The sequence below is a fragment of the Prionailurus viverrinus genome, chromosome B1, assembly GCF_022837055.1.
Source record: "Prionailurus viverrinus isolate Anna chromosome B1, UM_Priviv_1.0, whole genome shotgun sequence".
NCBI lineage: Eukaryota > Metazoa > Chordata > Mammalia > Carnivora > Felidae > Prionailurus > Prionailurus viverrinus.
The window spans coordinates 163556766-163573879 of NC_062564.1; the positions used below are offsets into that span (position 1 = coordinate 163556766).

Sequence of the window (17114 nt, forward strand, 5' to 3'; positions counted from 1 at the left end):
CTGATACATTGACTCAGGGTGCAAAAACAATCATGGCATTAAAAATATCTAATTTAAGGGGCACCTGGGTAGCTCAGTCGGTTGAGCGTCCGACTTCGGCTCAGGTCACGATCTCGCGGTCCGTGAGTTCGAGCCCCGCGTCGGGCTCTGAGCTGATGGCTCAGAGCCTGGAGCCTGCTTCTGATTCTGTGTCTCCCTCTCTCTCTGCCCCTTCCCCATTCATGCTCTGTCTCTCTCTGCCTCAAAAATAAGTAAACATTAAAAAAAAATTTAAAAAAAAAAAAATCTAATTTAAGGGGCTCCTGGGTGGTTCAGTCAAACATCCAACTTTGGCTCAGGTCATGATCTCACAATCCGTGAGTTTGAGCCCTGCGTTGTGCTCTGTGCTGACAGCTCGGAGCCTGGAGCCTGCTTTGGATTCTCTGTCTCCCTCTCTCTGACCCTCCCCCATTCATGCTCTTTGTCTCAAAAATAAACATGAAAAAAAATTTTTTTTTTAGATATCTAATTTAAAATATTAGTGTCAGATCTATTTTATTCAAGGAATAACAAAGCTTCTATAAGGCTTTCAGTCTTCCTATCTGACACATTTTTCTGTCAAGGATAAAATACGGAGTAAGAAATGGGAGTATTCGGTCTTCTGGGATGTCCTAACTTCAGATATACTGTACGTAGTGTGGTGGAAGTCATAAACAATTTTCCTTGACCTAGTTAAAACAACAAACAAACAAAATCCACTGAAGTCCCTCTGAAGAAAAGCAAATCAAAAGTGTTGAGGGGCAGCATCTTATACTCATTTAAAGTGAACAAAAAAATGACATCAGACGTCTTTTCTGATAAAAACTTGTGATTTGGCTGTCAGGACTGATGAGAGCTGTCTTTTACCAATTAAGTTATACGGTAGCTATTTTCCATAAATGGAATGAGGAAAAATTGCAACTCCAAGGTTTGCATGAAAATATTTAACAAAGTCTGTTTTAAAGGCTATCTGCAAAGATGTATTAAAATGAACAATTCTTTCTGAGCATATTAAGTTTAAAAAGATGCATCTGGGGCACATAGGTGGCTCAGTTGGTTGGGCCTCCGACTTTGGCTCAGGCCATGATCTCGCAGTTTGTGAGTTCAAGCCCCGCGTGGGGGCTCTGTGCTGAGAGCTCAGAGCCTGGAGCCTGCTTCGGATTCTGTGTCTCCCTCTCTCTCTGCCCTTTTCCCACTCACACTCTGTCTGTCCGTCTCTCTCTCTCTCTCTCTCTCTCTCTCTCTCGAAATAAATAAACATTGAAAAAAATTAAAAAAAAAAAGATGCATCTAAAAGTAACTTTAAACGAGTATAACTGGAAGTTTTTTGAGAAGTCTTAGTAAAGCCCTTTTGGTGTTCTTTCATAAATTCTAGTTTTCTCAGTTTAAATTCCTGAATGTACTGGGTTGAATTGTGTCTCCTCCCGCCCCCTGAAAAAGATGAGTTTGAGCCCTAACCCCTATATCTGTGAATGTGACTATTTTTGGAAACAGGGTCTTTGCAGATTAATTAAGTCAAGGTGAGGTCATATTGGATTTGGTTGCACCCCAATCCAATGACTGATATCCTTATAAACAGAGAGAAATTTGGACAGAGACACAGAAGGGAAGATGAGACATGAAGACAGAAACACAAACTGGGGTGACGCATCTCAGAACCAAAAACACCGAGGACTGCTAACAACCACCAGAAGTTACAAGAAATGGAACAGATCATTCCTCAGAGCCTATGAAAATGAGGAAGATAGGCTGGCACCTTGGTATCAGACCTGTAGCCTCCAGAACTGCAGAAAGGATTCACTGTTGTTCTAGTCCACCAGTGTGTCGGACTTGGTAACGGCAGCCCAAGGAAACAGTTACACTGAGTAACAAATACTTTCACAAACCAGGAGGTTTCCAGTTCTCTGCTTTCAAGAAAATTGAATAGCTGATAGAGCCGACAGATCCTTAAAAATAATTTTGATGAGGGGCACCTGGGTGCCTACTGACAGCTCAGAGCCTGGAGCCCGCTTCAGATTCTGTGTCTCCCTCTCTCTCTGCCCCTCCCCCGCTCGTGCTGGTGCGGTCTCTCTCTCTCTCAAAAATAAACAAACATTAAAAAAAATAATAATAGTTTTGATGACAGGTTACTTATGTAAATCTGGCATATCACTGAATCTACAGGTGCTCAATTAATTAAACGATAGAGCCACAACAAAATTCCATCAATTCTCATTTAAGTATTTTATGTGAACAAGGCTTATATATATATATATATATATAGAAACATAATTAATGGGAAAGTCTGTTTTTTCCTAGCCACAGTAATATTCACTCATGAATACATATACTTAATTGGGGATGGGCAGAAGTCCTCCATAATATTAAGGGATGTAGTTCCACTAAATTATTTCCAAAGGTTGCTCTATCTATATATATTTAAATAATAATTAAAATGAGGGGAAAATTTTTTTAAATACTTAATCTTACAGTCATAAATTTTTTAGACATTTAAACTTACCATAGGTATGCTGCAAGAAAAATGGATAGAATGATCCATTTTTAAAAACTTATTCAAGAATAAAAATATTTTACAGAGGAATAAAATTCTTTGGGGAAAGTTGCTCAGAAATAAGAATTCAAACAGAGAAATGTGAAATTTCCAACTGTTAAAAGAGAGTCTGTTACATGCATTTTTACAAAATATGATGACGAGGTTTAGCAAATCACTATAATGCTCTTAACCCACTGGGTATGTTTAAAATTTGAGTGATTTTATTTTAAAATTGTAATGTTTATAATATACTGGAAATTATCTCTTGCCAACTATTTAAACTTAAGATAAAAATCTTAGATGAAAAGATAAAAATATTTTCAAATTCCTTTAAGGAAGAAGTAAACAAATTGAAGATTATTGTTTTGCATAATGGAAAGCATCTAGGAATTTAAAAAGCCTTAATGCTTTTCATTGGTTATACTAACTACTCTTAAAGCAATCCTTTCCCAAGTGAATTAGATTTTCCATCCTTGCACCAAATATATATTCTAAAGTGTACATGAAATACATGTGTACGAATTCCTGCACGTTCAACAAACCTGTTAAAAACACTTGGTGTAGGACTGTGATCACGCTCCCGCTCTCTCTCTCTGGTGCGCTCTCTTTCTCTGTCTCGATCACGGTCTCGCTCCCGGTCTCGGTCTCTGTCTCTATCTCGGTCTTTCTCTCTTCTTGCATAATAGTCCCACTGCTTGCTGGTATCCACAAGACTAGGCCATGAAGGAGCAGAACCAGGAAGGTGGGGAAAGGCAACTAAAGAAAAAGACAGAAACAATTCAAAACAAAAGTTATGGCACTTAAAATGAGACAGACAAAACTCTACTGAAAAACAAAACTCCCACCAAAAATGTTTCATCTATAGATTATAATGGAAACCTAGGTTATAAATAGAAAAGAGAAATAATGCATGGTAAATACCCATAGTTTGAGGTAACATACAGAAACAAACCTTAAAGCCCTAACATACAAAGACAGGAACCAGAATTAGATACACCACAAACTTTCCAATACTAAAAACATAAACCAGACATCTTCAAAGTGTTGAGAGAAAGTAATGGTCAACCTAGAAAGATACCCTAAACAAAATTAAATCTCAAGAATAAGAATAAAACAAAGACATTCACAGATTCAAAAATGAGCAAAAGTGGGGGCGCCTGGGTGGCTCAGTCGATTAAGCGGCTGACACTTGATTGCAGCCTAGGTCATGATCTCATGTTTCACTGAGTTTGAACCCAGCATCAAGCTCTGCACTCCCAGCACGGAGCCGGCTTCGGATCCTCTGTCTTCCTCACTGCCCTTTCCCCTTCGCACGCATGCCCTCTCCCTCTCAAAAGTGAATACACGTTAAAAAAAATTTTTTTTTTAAATGAGCAGAAGTTTTAACAGACTTCACCAAAAGAACTTCTATGAAATATATACATAATACATTCCAAAAGTAACCACTAAAATAATCGAAACAAAATGTATAATTTCAAAACACTACAAGGAAAAATAGAATTTAAAAAAATATCTGAAAAACTCAGTTCAAAAAGACCTGGAAAGGATGAGGGTTAGAGAAGACAAGTTTGATCAGTTCAATAATCACAGTAATTCAAGAGACTGAATTCACCAGTTAAACGAAAGAGTTTGATTAGTACTTTGAAAAACTCTGAAAACAAAAAAACAAAACCTCTAATATTCTGAACATAAAGGACATAAAAACAACAAAATGGTTGAAAGCAGAAAGATGGGAGGAACAGGAAAATACCAATCCCCCTAATCTCTGTAGCTCTTCAGAAAAGGCTAGATTAACAACAAAGCAGACTCACAAAGAAGGATTACCTGGACAGAGAGGGCCACGAAAAGGGAATAGACGATGCATCTCACCAAGAGACAGAACTAAACTTTCAGGTGGCTAACAAACAAGCTTAAATTTTTAGAGAGTAAAATAGCTTGAATATATAGAAATAAAAAAATCCACCTTGATCATGGAAGATTACAATAACTGCTCTCAATTACTGCCAGTATAAGCAGACAAAACAATTTTACTACAGATAATAGAAGATTTGAGCAAAACACTGTTAACAGGCTTGATTTAATGAATATAACAGAATACTGCCCAAAACAGCTAAATAATAATCATTCTTCTCAAGCACATATGAAACACTTATAAAAGTACATTATGTACTTTCATAAGTAAAATAGACAACCTAATCTCTATACATTTCAAATTAAAGACACATTTCTGAAAATGCAGGGGTAAAAAAAAATAAATTTTAAATCATTTAGGAACTGAACATAAAAATATGACATCAAAAGTATAGGGATGCAAACTGTTCTGGAGAGAAATTTAATCTTAAAAAACATTAGATGCATTAGAAAAGATGGAAGGCTAAAGCTTAAGAACTTAGACACAAACATAATAATCATACAAAAAGGAGATAATAAAGATAAAGTAGAATAGAAAAGAACCATACAGTAAGAAAAAAAAAACTGAAAGGTGGTTTTTGAAGACTAGACAAAACATAACAATATTCTGACAAGATTAAGAAAAAAAGAGGCCACATAATCAAAACCAAAAAAAAACCCACAATTACAGATGTTACAGAGATTAAGAATACAGAGGATATACTTTATACCTATGCATTTAAAAACTTAGCTGAAATGGACTAATTTCAAATGATCAATCAATAATTTACCAAAACGTGACTCAAGAATGGAAAGAAATCTTCACTGCTCCCCTATGAAAGACATTGATCAGTAACTTGAAACCTTCCCAAGAGACTAGATCATTTTTACAGTTGAGTTTTACTAATTATAAGGTACAGACCATTCTAATATATAAACTTCAAAGAATAGAAAAAAAAGATTATTCTCTAACTTATCCCACGTGGCTTGTTAATACCCAAACCAGTTAAAGATAATACAAATAAAGAAAAATTATAGGCTAATCTTACATATGAACATAGATGTCAAAATCCTAAATCAATCAATGTTTATTATTATTTTTTTAAAGATAACTAATCATGACCATGTTAGGTTTATCTTAGCAAATAAACAGTGACTTGATGTTAGAAAAATTTAGAAATTTACCACATTAGCAGATTAGAGAAGAAAAACGGTATGGTTATCTCAGAAAGCATTTGATTAAAACTCAAAATCCATTCAGTTTAAAGGCTCTTGAAAACTTTCCTTGATCTGATATAGGACTCCATCAAAAACCAAATAGCAAAAAAAGCCTGGTAGTAAAAATGTAAAAGCATTTTCCTTAAAAATAAAGGGGGGGGGGGGGGGAAAGGGGCTTATAAGACAAGAACTCCACTTTCAGTACTCCAACATTATAAAGAGATGCTGGTCAGAACAGTTAAGAACCCTCCCACAAAACAAACAAACAAACAAACAAAAAACAGGGAGGGAAGCAAGAATCTGAAAAGTAACAAAATCATTATCTGCAGATATGTATTACAGGCTAAAAAGCCTTTATAGACAAATTATACTGAGTTCAACAGATAACTGGCTACAAGATCAATATACATATTGATTACTATATACATACTATATGTATAAATAGAACAAATACCAATCCTATTTCTAAATACAAGCAAATACAAAACAGGAAGTTCGAATGAATATATCACTTAAAACAACAAAAACATTAGATACCAATGACTAAATCTAACCAAAGACGTGCAAAAATTGTGTAAAGATAATTATAGCACTTGATTGAAATATATTAAAGAACATCTCCATAAATGAAGAGAGTCCTTGTTCGTTGATGGACTCAATGCTGTAAAATACAAATTCCACACAAAATGATCTAAGCATCAATGTAATTCCAATCTAGTTTAGAAACAGCAAGGACTCTGGAGCCAGGCTGCCTGGTTTCAGCTCCTGATTCTGCCACTTATTCTGTGGTACCAGGGAAACCACTTAATCTGGCTGTTCTTCAATTACTTCATCCATAAAATGGGAATAGTAACAGTACACCTGCTTTAAAAGCTGTCAGGACTACATGAGTTAACAGCGTTTTGTCTAAAGTAAGCATAATATAAATGTCACTAATCTAAATCTCAAAACAGTCGTTCATGGAACTTCCAAAGCTGATTTCAGAATGGATATGTAAGAGCAATGGCACCAGAATACTTCTGAAGCAGAATAAGTAGGTAGATTTTGCTGAACCAGATAGGAGATTTACTATAAAACTCAGTAATTAAGCTAATGTGGCATTATTAGCAAAGGAGAGTTAGTCAGGTCTAAGAAGCCATGAAACAGATTCAAGCGTACATGGAAACCTGATGGATGGGACATTATAAATCCCTCAAGGGGGATAAACTATTCAACAAATAACACTGGGACAATTATATCATTACCTTATAACACAGGCAAAAATGAACACCAGATGGCTTAAGGACATACATGAAAAACAAAATCTGAAAACATTTTTGGGGAAAAAAACCTTGAGATGGAGAAAGTCACAGTTCAAATGTGAATCCAATTATATTTTTTTAAGTTTATTTATTTTGAGACCGAGCAAGTACAAGCAGGGTAGGGACTGAGAGAGAGGGGAGAGAGAGAATCCCAAGCAGGCCCCACACTGTCAGTGCAGAGCCTGATGCGGTGCTTGAACCCACGAACTGTGAGATCATGACCTGAGCTGAAACCAAGAGTTGGATGCTTAACCGACGGAAACCACCCAGGCACCCCAAATATGAACCCAATTAAAATGTAGTATGATTTTACAGTTGATGAAGTCTAAGAAAAAAAAAGGTAATTTCTATTTGCCATTGGAACTTTCTCCTTTGCAGGGCTTGAGTATTATCATTATCTCTATACAATATTTATATAGTCCTAATAATGTAAATATGGTTTATTGTTTAGCTTTCAGAATAAAAAATTTGTCAGGGCACAGATAGTTTGGGTTATAGGACAGAATATAAATGTTCCTAAGCAGAAGTATGGCTGACCAAAGCTGGCAGGCGGAGGGGGAAGAAGAGGTGAAGACCTGGAAATTTACTTGGTGATAGGCACTTGATAGTACATGAAACCAAGGACATGTAGATAACAGAAAGAGGTACAAAAATAGTCATAACTTCACTGGTGGGGAAAAGAGAGGGGTAGTGATGGTAAGTGAGCAAAATACACATCTATCATAAGAGGATGATAACAGATGGTATCTATAGTTATATAAATCAAGAAATAGAGTGATAAGCTTATATACAAATGCTATGCAGACCATCAGAAGAACTAAAAAGCATCAAAAATGCTGGTCTCTGCAGTTCTTTGATATTTCTCCAAAATACTTTTTAACTGGGTCTTACTTTATAAGCACAATATATTTAAGTTTATTCATTTTGAGAGTGTGTGTGAATGTGCATGAGCAGGGGAGGGGAGGGGAGGGGAGGGGGGAAGGGGGAGGAGAGAAAGAGAAAGAGAGAAAGAGAGAAAGAGAGAAAGAGAGAGAGAGAGAGAGACAGAGACAGAGACAGACAATCCCAAGCAGGCTCTGTGCTTTTACCGCACAGCCTGACATGGGGCTCAATCCCATGAACCATGAGATCATGACCTGAGCCAAAATTAAGAGTCAGACGCTCAATCGACTGAGCCACCCAGGTGCCATGAGCACATTCTTAATATATCAATATGCACATCAAGAAAAATTAGTAAGCAGTGTTTGAGGATAAATTACAAAATCCTAAAATAAATTAACAAAGGTAAAACAGAATTACCAACACAGAGGAAGATGTATCATCATCTACATTCCAAAGCTTTGTTTGATTAGGATGAAGAAAACTCCTTTCTTCTCATTAATTTTTGCAATGTGCTTTATAACTCTTATTACTAAAGAAGTCCTTCATATTTTAAAAAAATGCTTCTGAGAGAGGTGTTGGGGTTGGAAAGAGTGAAAAGAAAACTCTTGCTAATATACTGATTAAAAATTTGCATATATTACTTTGAGAAAAAGCTAAATGCTTAATAAATACTAAATAATGAAATCTTCCACAAGGAAACTGTATAGGTAACCTCAAGAATGAAGTCTTACTCCTTCTGATATGGGCCAGTCCTCATGTTTATGTGTACGGAAACAAATATACAAGGACTCTCACGAAAAAGAAAAGGACAAGTGCCTTAAAAAAAGGTAAAAATAAAATTTTAAATAATTAAACAAGTAATGGGTGCCAAGGCCTTACATATTATGGGCATTGTGCTGAGCCCTTTATGCTCAAACTTTATTTTACAGAGGAGGAAAAGGATTTAGGTTATTTAAGTTATCCCAAGTTACAAGGATAAGACAGACGCAGGACCCACCCCCAGGCTAACTGCAGGGCCTGTGCTTTAACAATCAAGCTACCCGGCCTCAAAGTGCAGAAAAGAGAGAGAACTCGGAGCTTGCTGGAGATGGTGGGGATCATCATAAAAATCACAGCTAATATTTGAGGGTTTATTAAATGGTAGGATGAAGGTGCTTTAATGTAGTCTCACTAAGTTTAATAGTGAAGATCTATGAAAGTCACATAAATAATGAGAGGGAAAAGTAAGACTCCAACCTAAGGAGCAGGACTTCCTGGGAGCCCAGCAAGAACTAATAAACAAACCAACAAACCAATAAAAGGCTGTATAATCACTGAAACAAATCAACAGAAACAACCACCTTTTGATGTGAATAAAGGGCATACATGTAGTCTGGACAAAGTGGGTCTGAAGGACAGTACAACACCCCGATACAGATATCTACCTGGTAAATGGATGTAGATGACTGACACTTGACCTACTACCAAGATTTATAACTTCTACTGTGCAAATGCCTTTGGGGGATTTCCATGTTCTCCATCCCCAGTGGTACTACCTGAATACAAGACACCATCATTTCTTCCCCGGATTATTCCAGTAGTTTCTTGTTCCCCAAATCAAGCAGCATTTTTGCCATTCCTCCTTCCATCCACTCTACAAATCCACAATTTCCTCACAGTAAGTAGCCAACATGGACCTTTTTCAAATGTAAGTCTAGCAATTTCATAGCTCAGCATAGAACAAGATGGCTCCTCACAGCCTTCTGAATAAGGTTGAAAATCTATACAGCATGGCTATCACACCTTGCACAACCTCCTGTCTCCTCTCTAAACATTCATCATGCAATCTCTACACTCCAGCCACACCAGACTTCTTTCAGTTCATGCCTACCGGCTTCTCTCTCACCCCTATGCCTCTGAACATGATTTCAATCTCAAATAACATTATCTCCCTCTCCACCCCTTCTGGAGTGGGAGACCCCCTCCACTATGCTCCCATGACACCTTCTTCTGTCACCTGGCTGTTCCTCACCAGGCTATAAATTTGATAAGGGTTTATAGCTTACTGTATCCCTAAAATTAGTGCAGTGCATAGCACTTTTACAATAAATGAATGGATGATCAAGAGATCTAAGCAGAAGGCGGTATGGTATCAGAAGCCCCTAGAATGGATTACTTTGTAAAGAGTGAACAGGAAAGAAGACCTAGCCAAATGATCTAGAAGAAAAAAACAGGGGAAGAGGAGAACAAGGTTAGCTGGATGACCTGAAGCAAGAAACAAAAAGATTATGAACGAAATTTGAGACAATTTGCTGACAAATCCTAAATCCTTTTAGGAAAAGGCAAGGTACAAATATCCATGCTGTCACCATTTACTAATTTTTAAGAGTACAGTTGATAAAAAATGAAAATTCTTCTGTAAAGTAACCTAGAATGTAAGACATAGTTATTCCTTTAGTTAATATTTTTTAATTGCTCTATAAGATAGTACTTTAAACCATAGAAGTATGTTTTTATTGCTTTAAAAATATTTAAATACTGGTTCAGACTGAATCTGGGCAGCTAAAAATAATACTTACCATTGCCATATGGAAAAGCACGTGCAGAACGACTATCGTAACCAGAGGAATGTCCACTGTTGAAGAAAAATGTATTTTTATGTGTTGCAAATAAGTTCTAAATTTTAAGTTTGGTGCAAATGCAAAACATCAAGGCAGAATTATGTCTTTCATTTAACTACCATATAATGATAAACCTTGATTCTGTAATTTAATTTTATAATACAAACACAGGCTTTTAACCTGAAAACATATTAAACCTAATACCCACTTGTAAAAAAATATAGCTTCCTAGTACTTTTAATGTGAACACAATCAATTCAGCTTGATTCCCAAGGTAAGAGAAAACTTTGAGACTAACAGAGTACTTGAGACTTTGCTAAAATTTAATCTTAAAAAAAGAAAACAACAGGTTTTGGGGGCACCTGGGTGGCTCAGTCGGTTAAGCATCCGACTTCGGCCCAAGTCATGATCTCACGGTTTGTGAGTTCGAGCCCCGCATCGGGCTCTGTGCTGACAGCTTGGAGCCTGGAGCCTGCTTCAGATTCTGTGTCTCCCTCTCTTTCTGCCCCTCCCCAGCTCATGCTCGCACTCTGTCTCTGTCAAAAATAAATAAACTTAAACAACAGGTTTTAGGGCGCCTGAGTGGCTCAGTCAATTAAGCGTCTGTCTCTTGATTTCAGCTCAGGCCACTGTCTCGAGGTTCATGAGACTGAGTCCTGCAACAGTCTCCATGCTGAACCTGCTTCAGATTCTCTCCCTCTCTTTCTGCCCCTTCCCCACTTGTACTCTCTCTCAAATAAATAAAACTAAAGGGTTTTAATGATTCAGAAATTCAGCCCCACTGACAGGATAAACAAATAATACTTTTTAACATTTACTGATTGAGAAAAATATTTAACAAGGACGTAATAAAATTAAATCCTTATATTCTCACAATTAAGACTGGGCTTTATCATTTCCTTTTTGAAAATTATGTGTGGTTTGATGCTATTGATGTAAAGTTCTCACAATTTTTCTATTAATAGAATTTGGATCATTTTTCAGAAATACACTATTTTCATCAAATTTACTTGGTACTTTAGAGGAAATAGTAATGGCTACCATTTTTTATTGATTTCTATCTGCCAAGAACTGTGCTGATTGTTCTATTCACTCGCTGTTTTAATCTTCACAACTCTATCTAAACACCATTTGGTAAAAGGGGAACAGTCTCAAAGAACAGTTATGAACCTTGCCTAGCAGCACAAAACTAAGGAATTCCGAAGCCAAACTCTGAGCCAGATCGGAGACTTCCAAAACCTATATTGTTCAACACCATATTGCCATCTATGTAAATAAATGGCATCTCTGTAAAGAGGTAAATACTCTCTAGTACAGCACTTCTAGTGCTGCAGGGCATAAAAAATAAGGCTACTGCCATGTAGAATGGATCCAATCTTCCTTTGTGAAAGCTGAGTTACTGCAGGCTCATAAAGAATAGGGCAGCTTTTATTATGGTCCCCATTAAGAACTGTCCTTACTTAATCATAAAACAGACGTGCATTATTCATGATTACTAGTCATCTGTAGACACCACAAAAATGACTACAGCCACGTTTTTACCAATCTAGGAATTTCTTTCATCAGTGTGTCATAAATCAAACCAAGATATTTCAAAATACTATCATTTGGTTTTCTCTGTGCTGTGTTGTTACGGGACTATAGGTCCAACGTCTTACATAAAAGTAGCTAACCCAGATCCAGACTCAGGCACTACTTCATGTTTACAAAATTAAATCTCTGAAAATATCACCAAGATACGTATGTGACTTTTCTGTCAAAAGTCTACAAATGATAAAAAAGTTTTATACTATCCATACTGATTTACCTTTCTATTGTTGGGATAAGAGATGGAGGTGGAGCGCCTGGTGGAGGAGGAAAACCTGAAACATTCAATCATAAGATAAAAAAAGTTAATAGAATGTCCATTTAATGTCAAGTATGAAACAAAGTTGCTGCTGTATCACTAAATTTCTCTGGGGACATAACGTGCTTCTCTATGTTATAATGGACAGAAAAAATGAAGCTTAAACTTATAAACAGATTTTTTGAGCAGGAAAACTTTAAATGAACAGTCTGGTCTAATACACAGAGCACAAACTGGGAGTCAGGACACCCGGTCATATTTTCAGCACCACACACAGCCCATTTTGTGAGTATGAGAAAGTTAATCTCAATGCCTTACCTTATCCATATATAAACAGTAGTAGTGTTGCCACCAGATATGTTATACTTGAAATACTTTTGAAGAAAAGCAAATAAAATAGCATTTACCTCTTTCAAAAAATACTTTGTTTTAGATGTATAGAAATTTCCTTAAAATTATAATTTTTAAATAAAATCTTACCAGTAAATATATAAATGCTTAAGGCTGAGAACATCCATCATAAAATATGTTTTAGATAGCACAACCCTGAAGAACTATTTTACAAAGAAGGGCACATAATATAGTTTCTGGATTAGTCTGGAAGGAAAATAATTTGTATCTTTATATCATGAGGTCTGCATTCTCAGTAATTCATAATACCTAAATGAAATACCACAGAATATGGCTAAAAGGGACCTTAACAGTTAATCTACTCTGCACTTGCAAGTTCCGATGGTCAATAAAGCATCCCAACAAAAGACTTTAAGATTCTACAACTTATGATACCAATTCCTTCCAAGTTCTAACAACCCTCACTGTCAGGAAATGATCTAAATTACGTGACTTACATCTCTCACACTACAATTCATATGCTGTCCTGAATGACAACAAGAAGCAATCCATCGTCATATACTCTCTATCACCCTCTACATATTTGAAAACACTTCCACTAAGCCTCCTTCTTCAGTCATTGATGTAAAAATGAATCCCAGTTCTCTTAACCCTTCTCAAAGTCCATTTAAATCCATTTTCGGCCCTGCTGCAAGTTGTTTCAAGTTCACCATGCTCATCTTCACTGCACCCAGTGTCAGGATCTGTAACTTCTCTATTAAACATCTCAGAACTGTGAAGTTTAGCAATTAATGGGAGGAAAAAGCCTATCTTATACACCCTTTCAACCACATTTCTTTTTAAACTAGACACACCAATGGCTCCTTTAGATGACTTTTCCTGATAAGCCTTTTTCAGCCACATTGATATACAATCAGTGACTCACTATCCCACAACTACATATGCATACTATCCTCTGCTACCTAAACTTCCACGATTTCTGTTTATCAAGGTCATTGTGAATCCAGACCCACCCTTCCGAGCAATGTCATCTCTTCTTTTTATATTCCTTGGCCTTTAATACTGAACTCAGTAAAACACTTGCTATCACATTTGCATCACACTCCAAAAAAATATTTTTACAAAGGCAACACTGACAAAGTATCAAAAAACAACCCTTGGTCACATACAAACTATTGATCACACCGTTACAACAATCAACAATTTAATGACCACCCTAAGAACAACCATCTGACCAGTTGTCAATCTACCTAATTGTATGGTTCAGAACGTATTTTCTCACGATACTGAGTTATGCCAGCAGGGTAAAAAAATCAGAAACCATGAAAAAGTCAAGATAAATGATCCTTCTCTTCTCTTTGCAGCTGCTTTAGCATATAAAAAATTCACTGGTCTGAAAAAACTTTTTCATACAAATATTTTTTTATATCCCATACTGTTTTCTTCAACAAATTGATATGGTGAGAATTTTCTCAGACTCTCTATTTCTACAAAAAGTGGGTAAGACAGGTATAAGAAAACTAAATATCTTAATCAAAACTGGAATGAAGCAAAGGCAGAGCTGAAAATAGGACCTTGAAATCCCAATAGCCTATTCCACAGTCTAACCACATCGACACTGTCCCTCCTGCAACTATAAGCTTGAAATTTCATGTTTATTAACAATGATGGAGAAAACATGAAAAAAGTTTTACCTGGAGGTGGTACAGTTATTGGAATACCTAAAAAACAAGTGATGAAATTTAATATAGTAATTGGATTTTATAACCTGTTATGTATTTATGCCATCACCAAAAAAAAAAAACCTTTGAAATAAACCCCTCGCCTCATTTTCCTGGCTTATTCACTCAAAAGAAGCATTCTGTTTTCTTGCAGAGGACCAACAATTCCAGTATAACATCCGACTTCCTGATGAAACCCCAGTCTAACAACTTGGTAACAAGATTTCCCCCACTAGGTGTAATCACAAAGTTAGACATCAGTTAAAAAAGCACACTTGTGCATTTTTTGTGCACAAACATCAAACTCCATGAAATTAACACTAAGTTTGATAATCAACATCTGATCTTGTTATTTTAATAGAAAAATTGATCAACAGGCTCTTTAATACTGTACTTAATACGAGATAACTCTGAAGATGATAAATATTCACTTTAGTAAAGCTTTGTGGGACCTTCAAATGTTGCTGTGGATTGTTTTACTGCTGTTGACAGGATTGGGGAAAGGTTATTATTTCCTTTGATATGTGGGAGTAGAAAAGGGGGATATAGCCAATTCATATAGATGTGTGTGTGTGTGTGTGTGTGTGTGTGTGTGTGTGTGTGTGTGTAGATATATATACGCACACACACACACACACCCAGGGCACATTAAGATAAATGTGGACAATTTACTTCTATAGGAGTCAGTATATACTAATCTGAATGACTCTCATTCATTTGCACATTATACACTTTAAGAAATAAACTATGCATAAATAAACATTCCTAATTTACACTGGTCAAATGTGCCCTTAAATCCTAATGTAAAACTTATGTGGCATACAAATTCTATTTTTTGTATGAAGAATAATGACATTTCTAATTAGGAAAATAGAAAAAGTTTTCATGAAAAATTTTATACCATAATTTCAACAGTCAGAATGGTTTACTAAATCCTATCTTAAAAACTGCATCAAAATTCGTCCAAATGGGGGGGGGGGGGATGTCAAATTCATTAATTAAATGCATGGGGAAAAATAATGAAAACAATCACTTTCAAATGTTTTCTTGTCAATGGAAACATCTGCTAATAATTTAAATTTTTTCTGCACATGTTTTACCAGAATGAGAGGTTTATATAAAAAAAAATCTAAAGGTAGCCAGAGGCCTTAAAATGGAGAATGAGGCACCTGATTTAACTGCCCACACATTAAAGGATATGCTAAACTTACAAAACCAACAAGACTGAAAAAGATATATAAAATACATGTAAGCCGTTATGTTTCAAAAATTGTTAGACCTCCAAATGTCTACTAACTTCATCTACACCTCATGGCAATTCTGGTCCATCCTGAAGTTACCTTGCTGCTTCCTACATTACTAACAGAATCCAGCAAACAATACAAGCTAGCAGAGTCCCAGAAACCATACTAAATGGGAAAAGTAAGAAAGGCAGAGCATATTAAGTGTTCTCAATATCCATTATTACCTGATTTTCTTTAGAACAGTATGAAGTCTTCAGAGCACTGTTTAACTTCACTATGTGGCCTAGTTTTTACATTTAACTACATGATTGCTTTCTTAGGGGTACAGTAGTCCCTCCTCAGCCATGCTTTCCAGTCTCAGCCACAGTCAACCACGTCTGGAAGCAGGTGATTCTCCTTCTGACATACTGTCCGAAGGTCAATAGTAGCCTAATGCTATGTATGTCACAGTGCCTATGCCATTCACCTCACTTCATCTCGTGACGCAGGCATTGTATCATCTCACATCATCATGAGAAAGGTAAGCACAATACAGTAAGATATTTTGAGAGGGAGAGATCACATTCAAATAACATTTTACAGTATATTATTACAACTGTTCTACTTTATTATTGTTGTTAATCTCTTGCTGTGTCTAATTTCTATATTAAGCTTTATCACAGGCATGTAAAAGTGGGGAAAAAACTGAACCCGAAGATATAGGGTTCAGTACTATCTACCATTTCAGGTACTCACTGGGGGTCCTGGACCCTTGCAGATAAGGGGACAGCTACTATATAAGACAAAGAAAAAAACTGTATGCCAACTAGGCAAAGAACCCTGTAATCCTACTAAACTACTTAAATGGATACACGAGCAACATGCATCACTTTGGCTAACACGCACTACAGTGTACTAAAATGTGAATTCATGCAAAATAACTAAGAAATTACTAGTCAGCCCTCTCAAAATTTAGAATTTGAAAACATCAAAGTTGTCAAATTTTCACAAAACATAAAGATAAAAGTTATAAACAAATTATTAATTATGCTATGAGGGTTGTTAAAATTAGTCTTTTTTTCTAATGTTTGAGAGAGAGGGGCACCTGGGTGGCTCAGTCGGTTAAGCATCTGACTTCAGTTCAGGTCATGATCTCACAGTCCATGAGTTCGAGCCCCGCGTCAGGCTCTGTGCTGACAGCTCAGAGCCTGGAGCCTGCTTCGGATTCTGTGTCTTCCTCTCTCAGCCCTTCCCCTGCTCGTGCTCTGTCTCTGTCTGTCTCTGTCTCTGTCTGTCTCAAAAATAAATAAAAACATTAAAAAAATCGAATATTTGAGAGAGAGAGAGAGAGAGAGAGAGAGAGAGACAGAGAACACGAGTGGGGGAGGGGCAGCGAGAGAGGGGGACAGAGGATCCTAAGCAGGCTCTGCATTGACAGCAGCGAGCCCAATGTAGGGCCCAAACTCACGAACCGTGAGATCATGACCTGAACCAAAATGGGACTCTCAACCGACTGAGCCACTCAGGTGCC

At 36.5% G+C, this 17114-nt stretch overlaps 1 protein-coding gene across 18 annotated transcripts in view; it reads right to left on the reverse strand.

Moving 5' to 3' along the window:
* The window catches only part of FIP1L1 (factor interacting with PAPOLA and CPSF1), a 78963-nt gene that overhangs the window by 5799 nt on the left and 56050 nt on the right, over positions 1-17114 (reverse strand). For 10 of the 18 annotated variants that reach the window (XM_047854878.1, XM_047854870.1, XM_047854876.1 and 7 more), the window contains 4 exons: positions 14334-14360; positions 12250-12304; positions 10401-10456; positions 3094-3307 (listed from right to left, as the gene is read on the reverse strand). In XM_047854878.1, the coding sequence (XP_047710834.1) occupies positions 3094-3307; positions 10401-10456; positions 12250-12304; positions 14334-14360 (352 nt within the window). The remainder of the gene's footprint in view (positions 1-3093; positions 3308-10400; positions 10457-12249; positions 12305-14333; positions 14361-17114) is intronic. The other 8 variants (XM_047854879.1, XM_047854871.1, XM_047854884.1 and 5 more) reach the window with 1 other exon arrangement.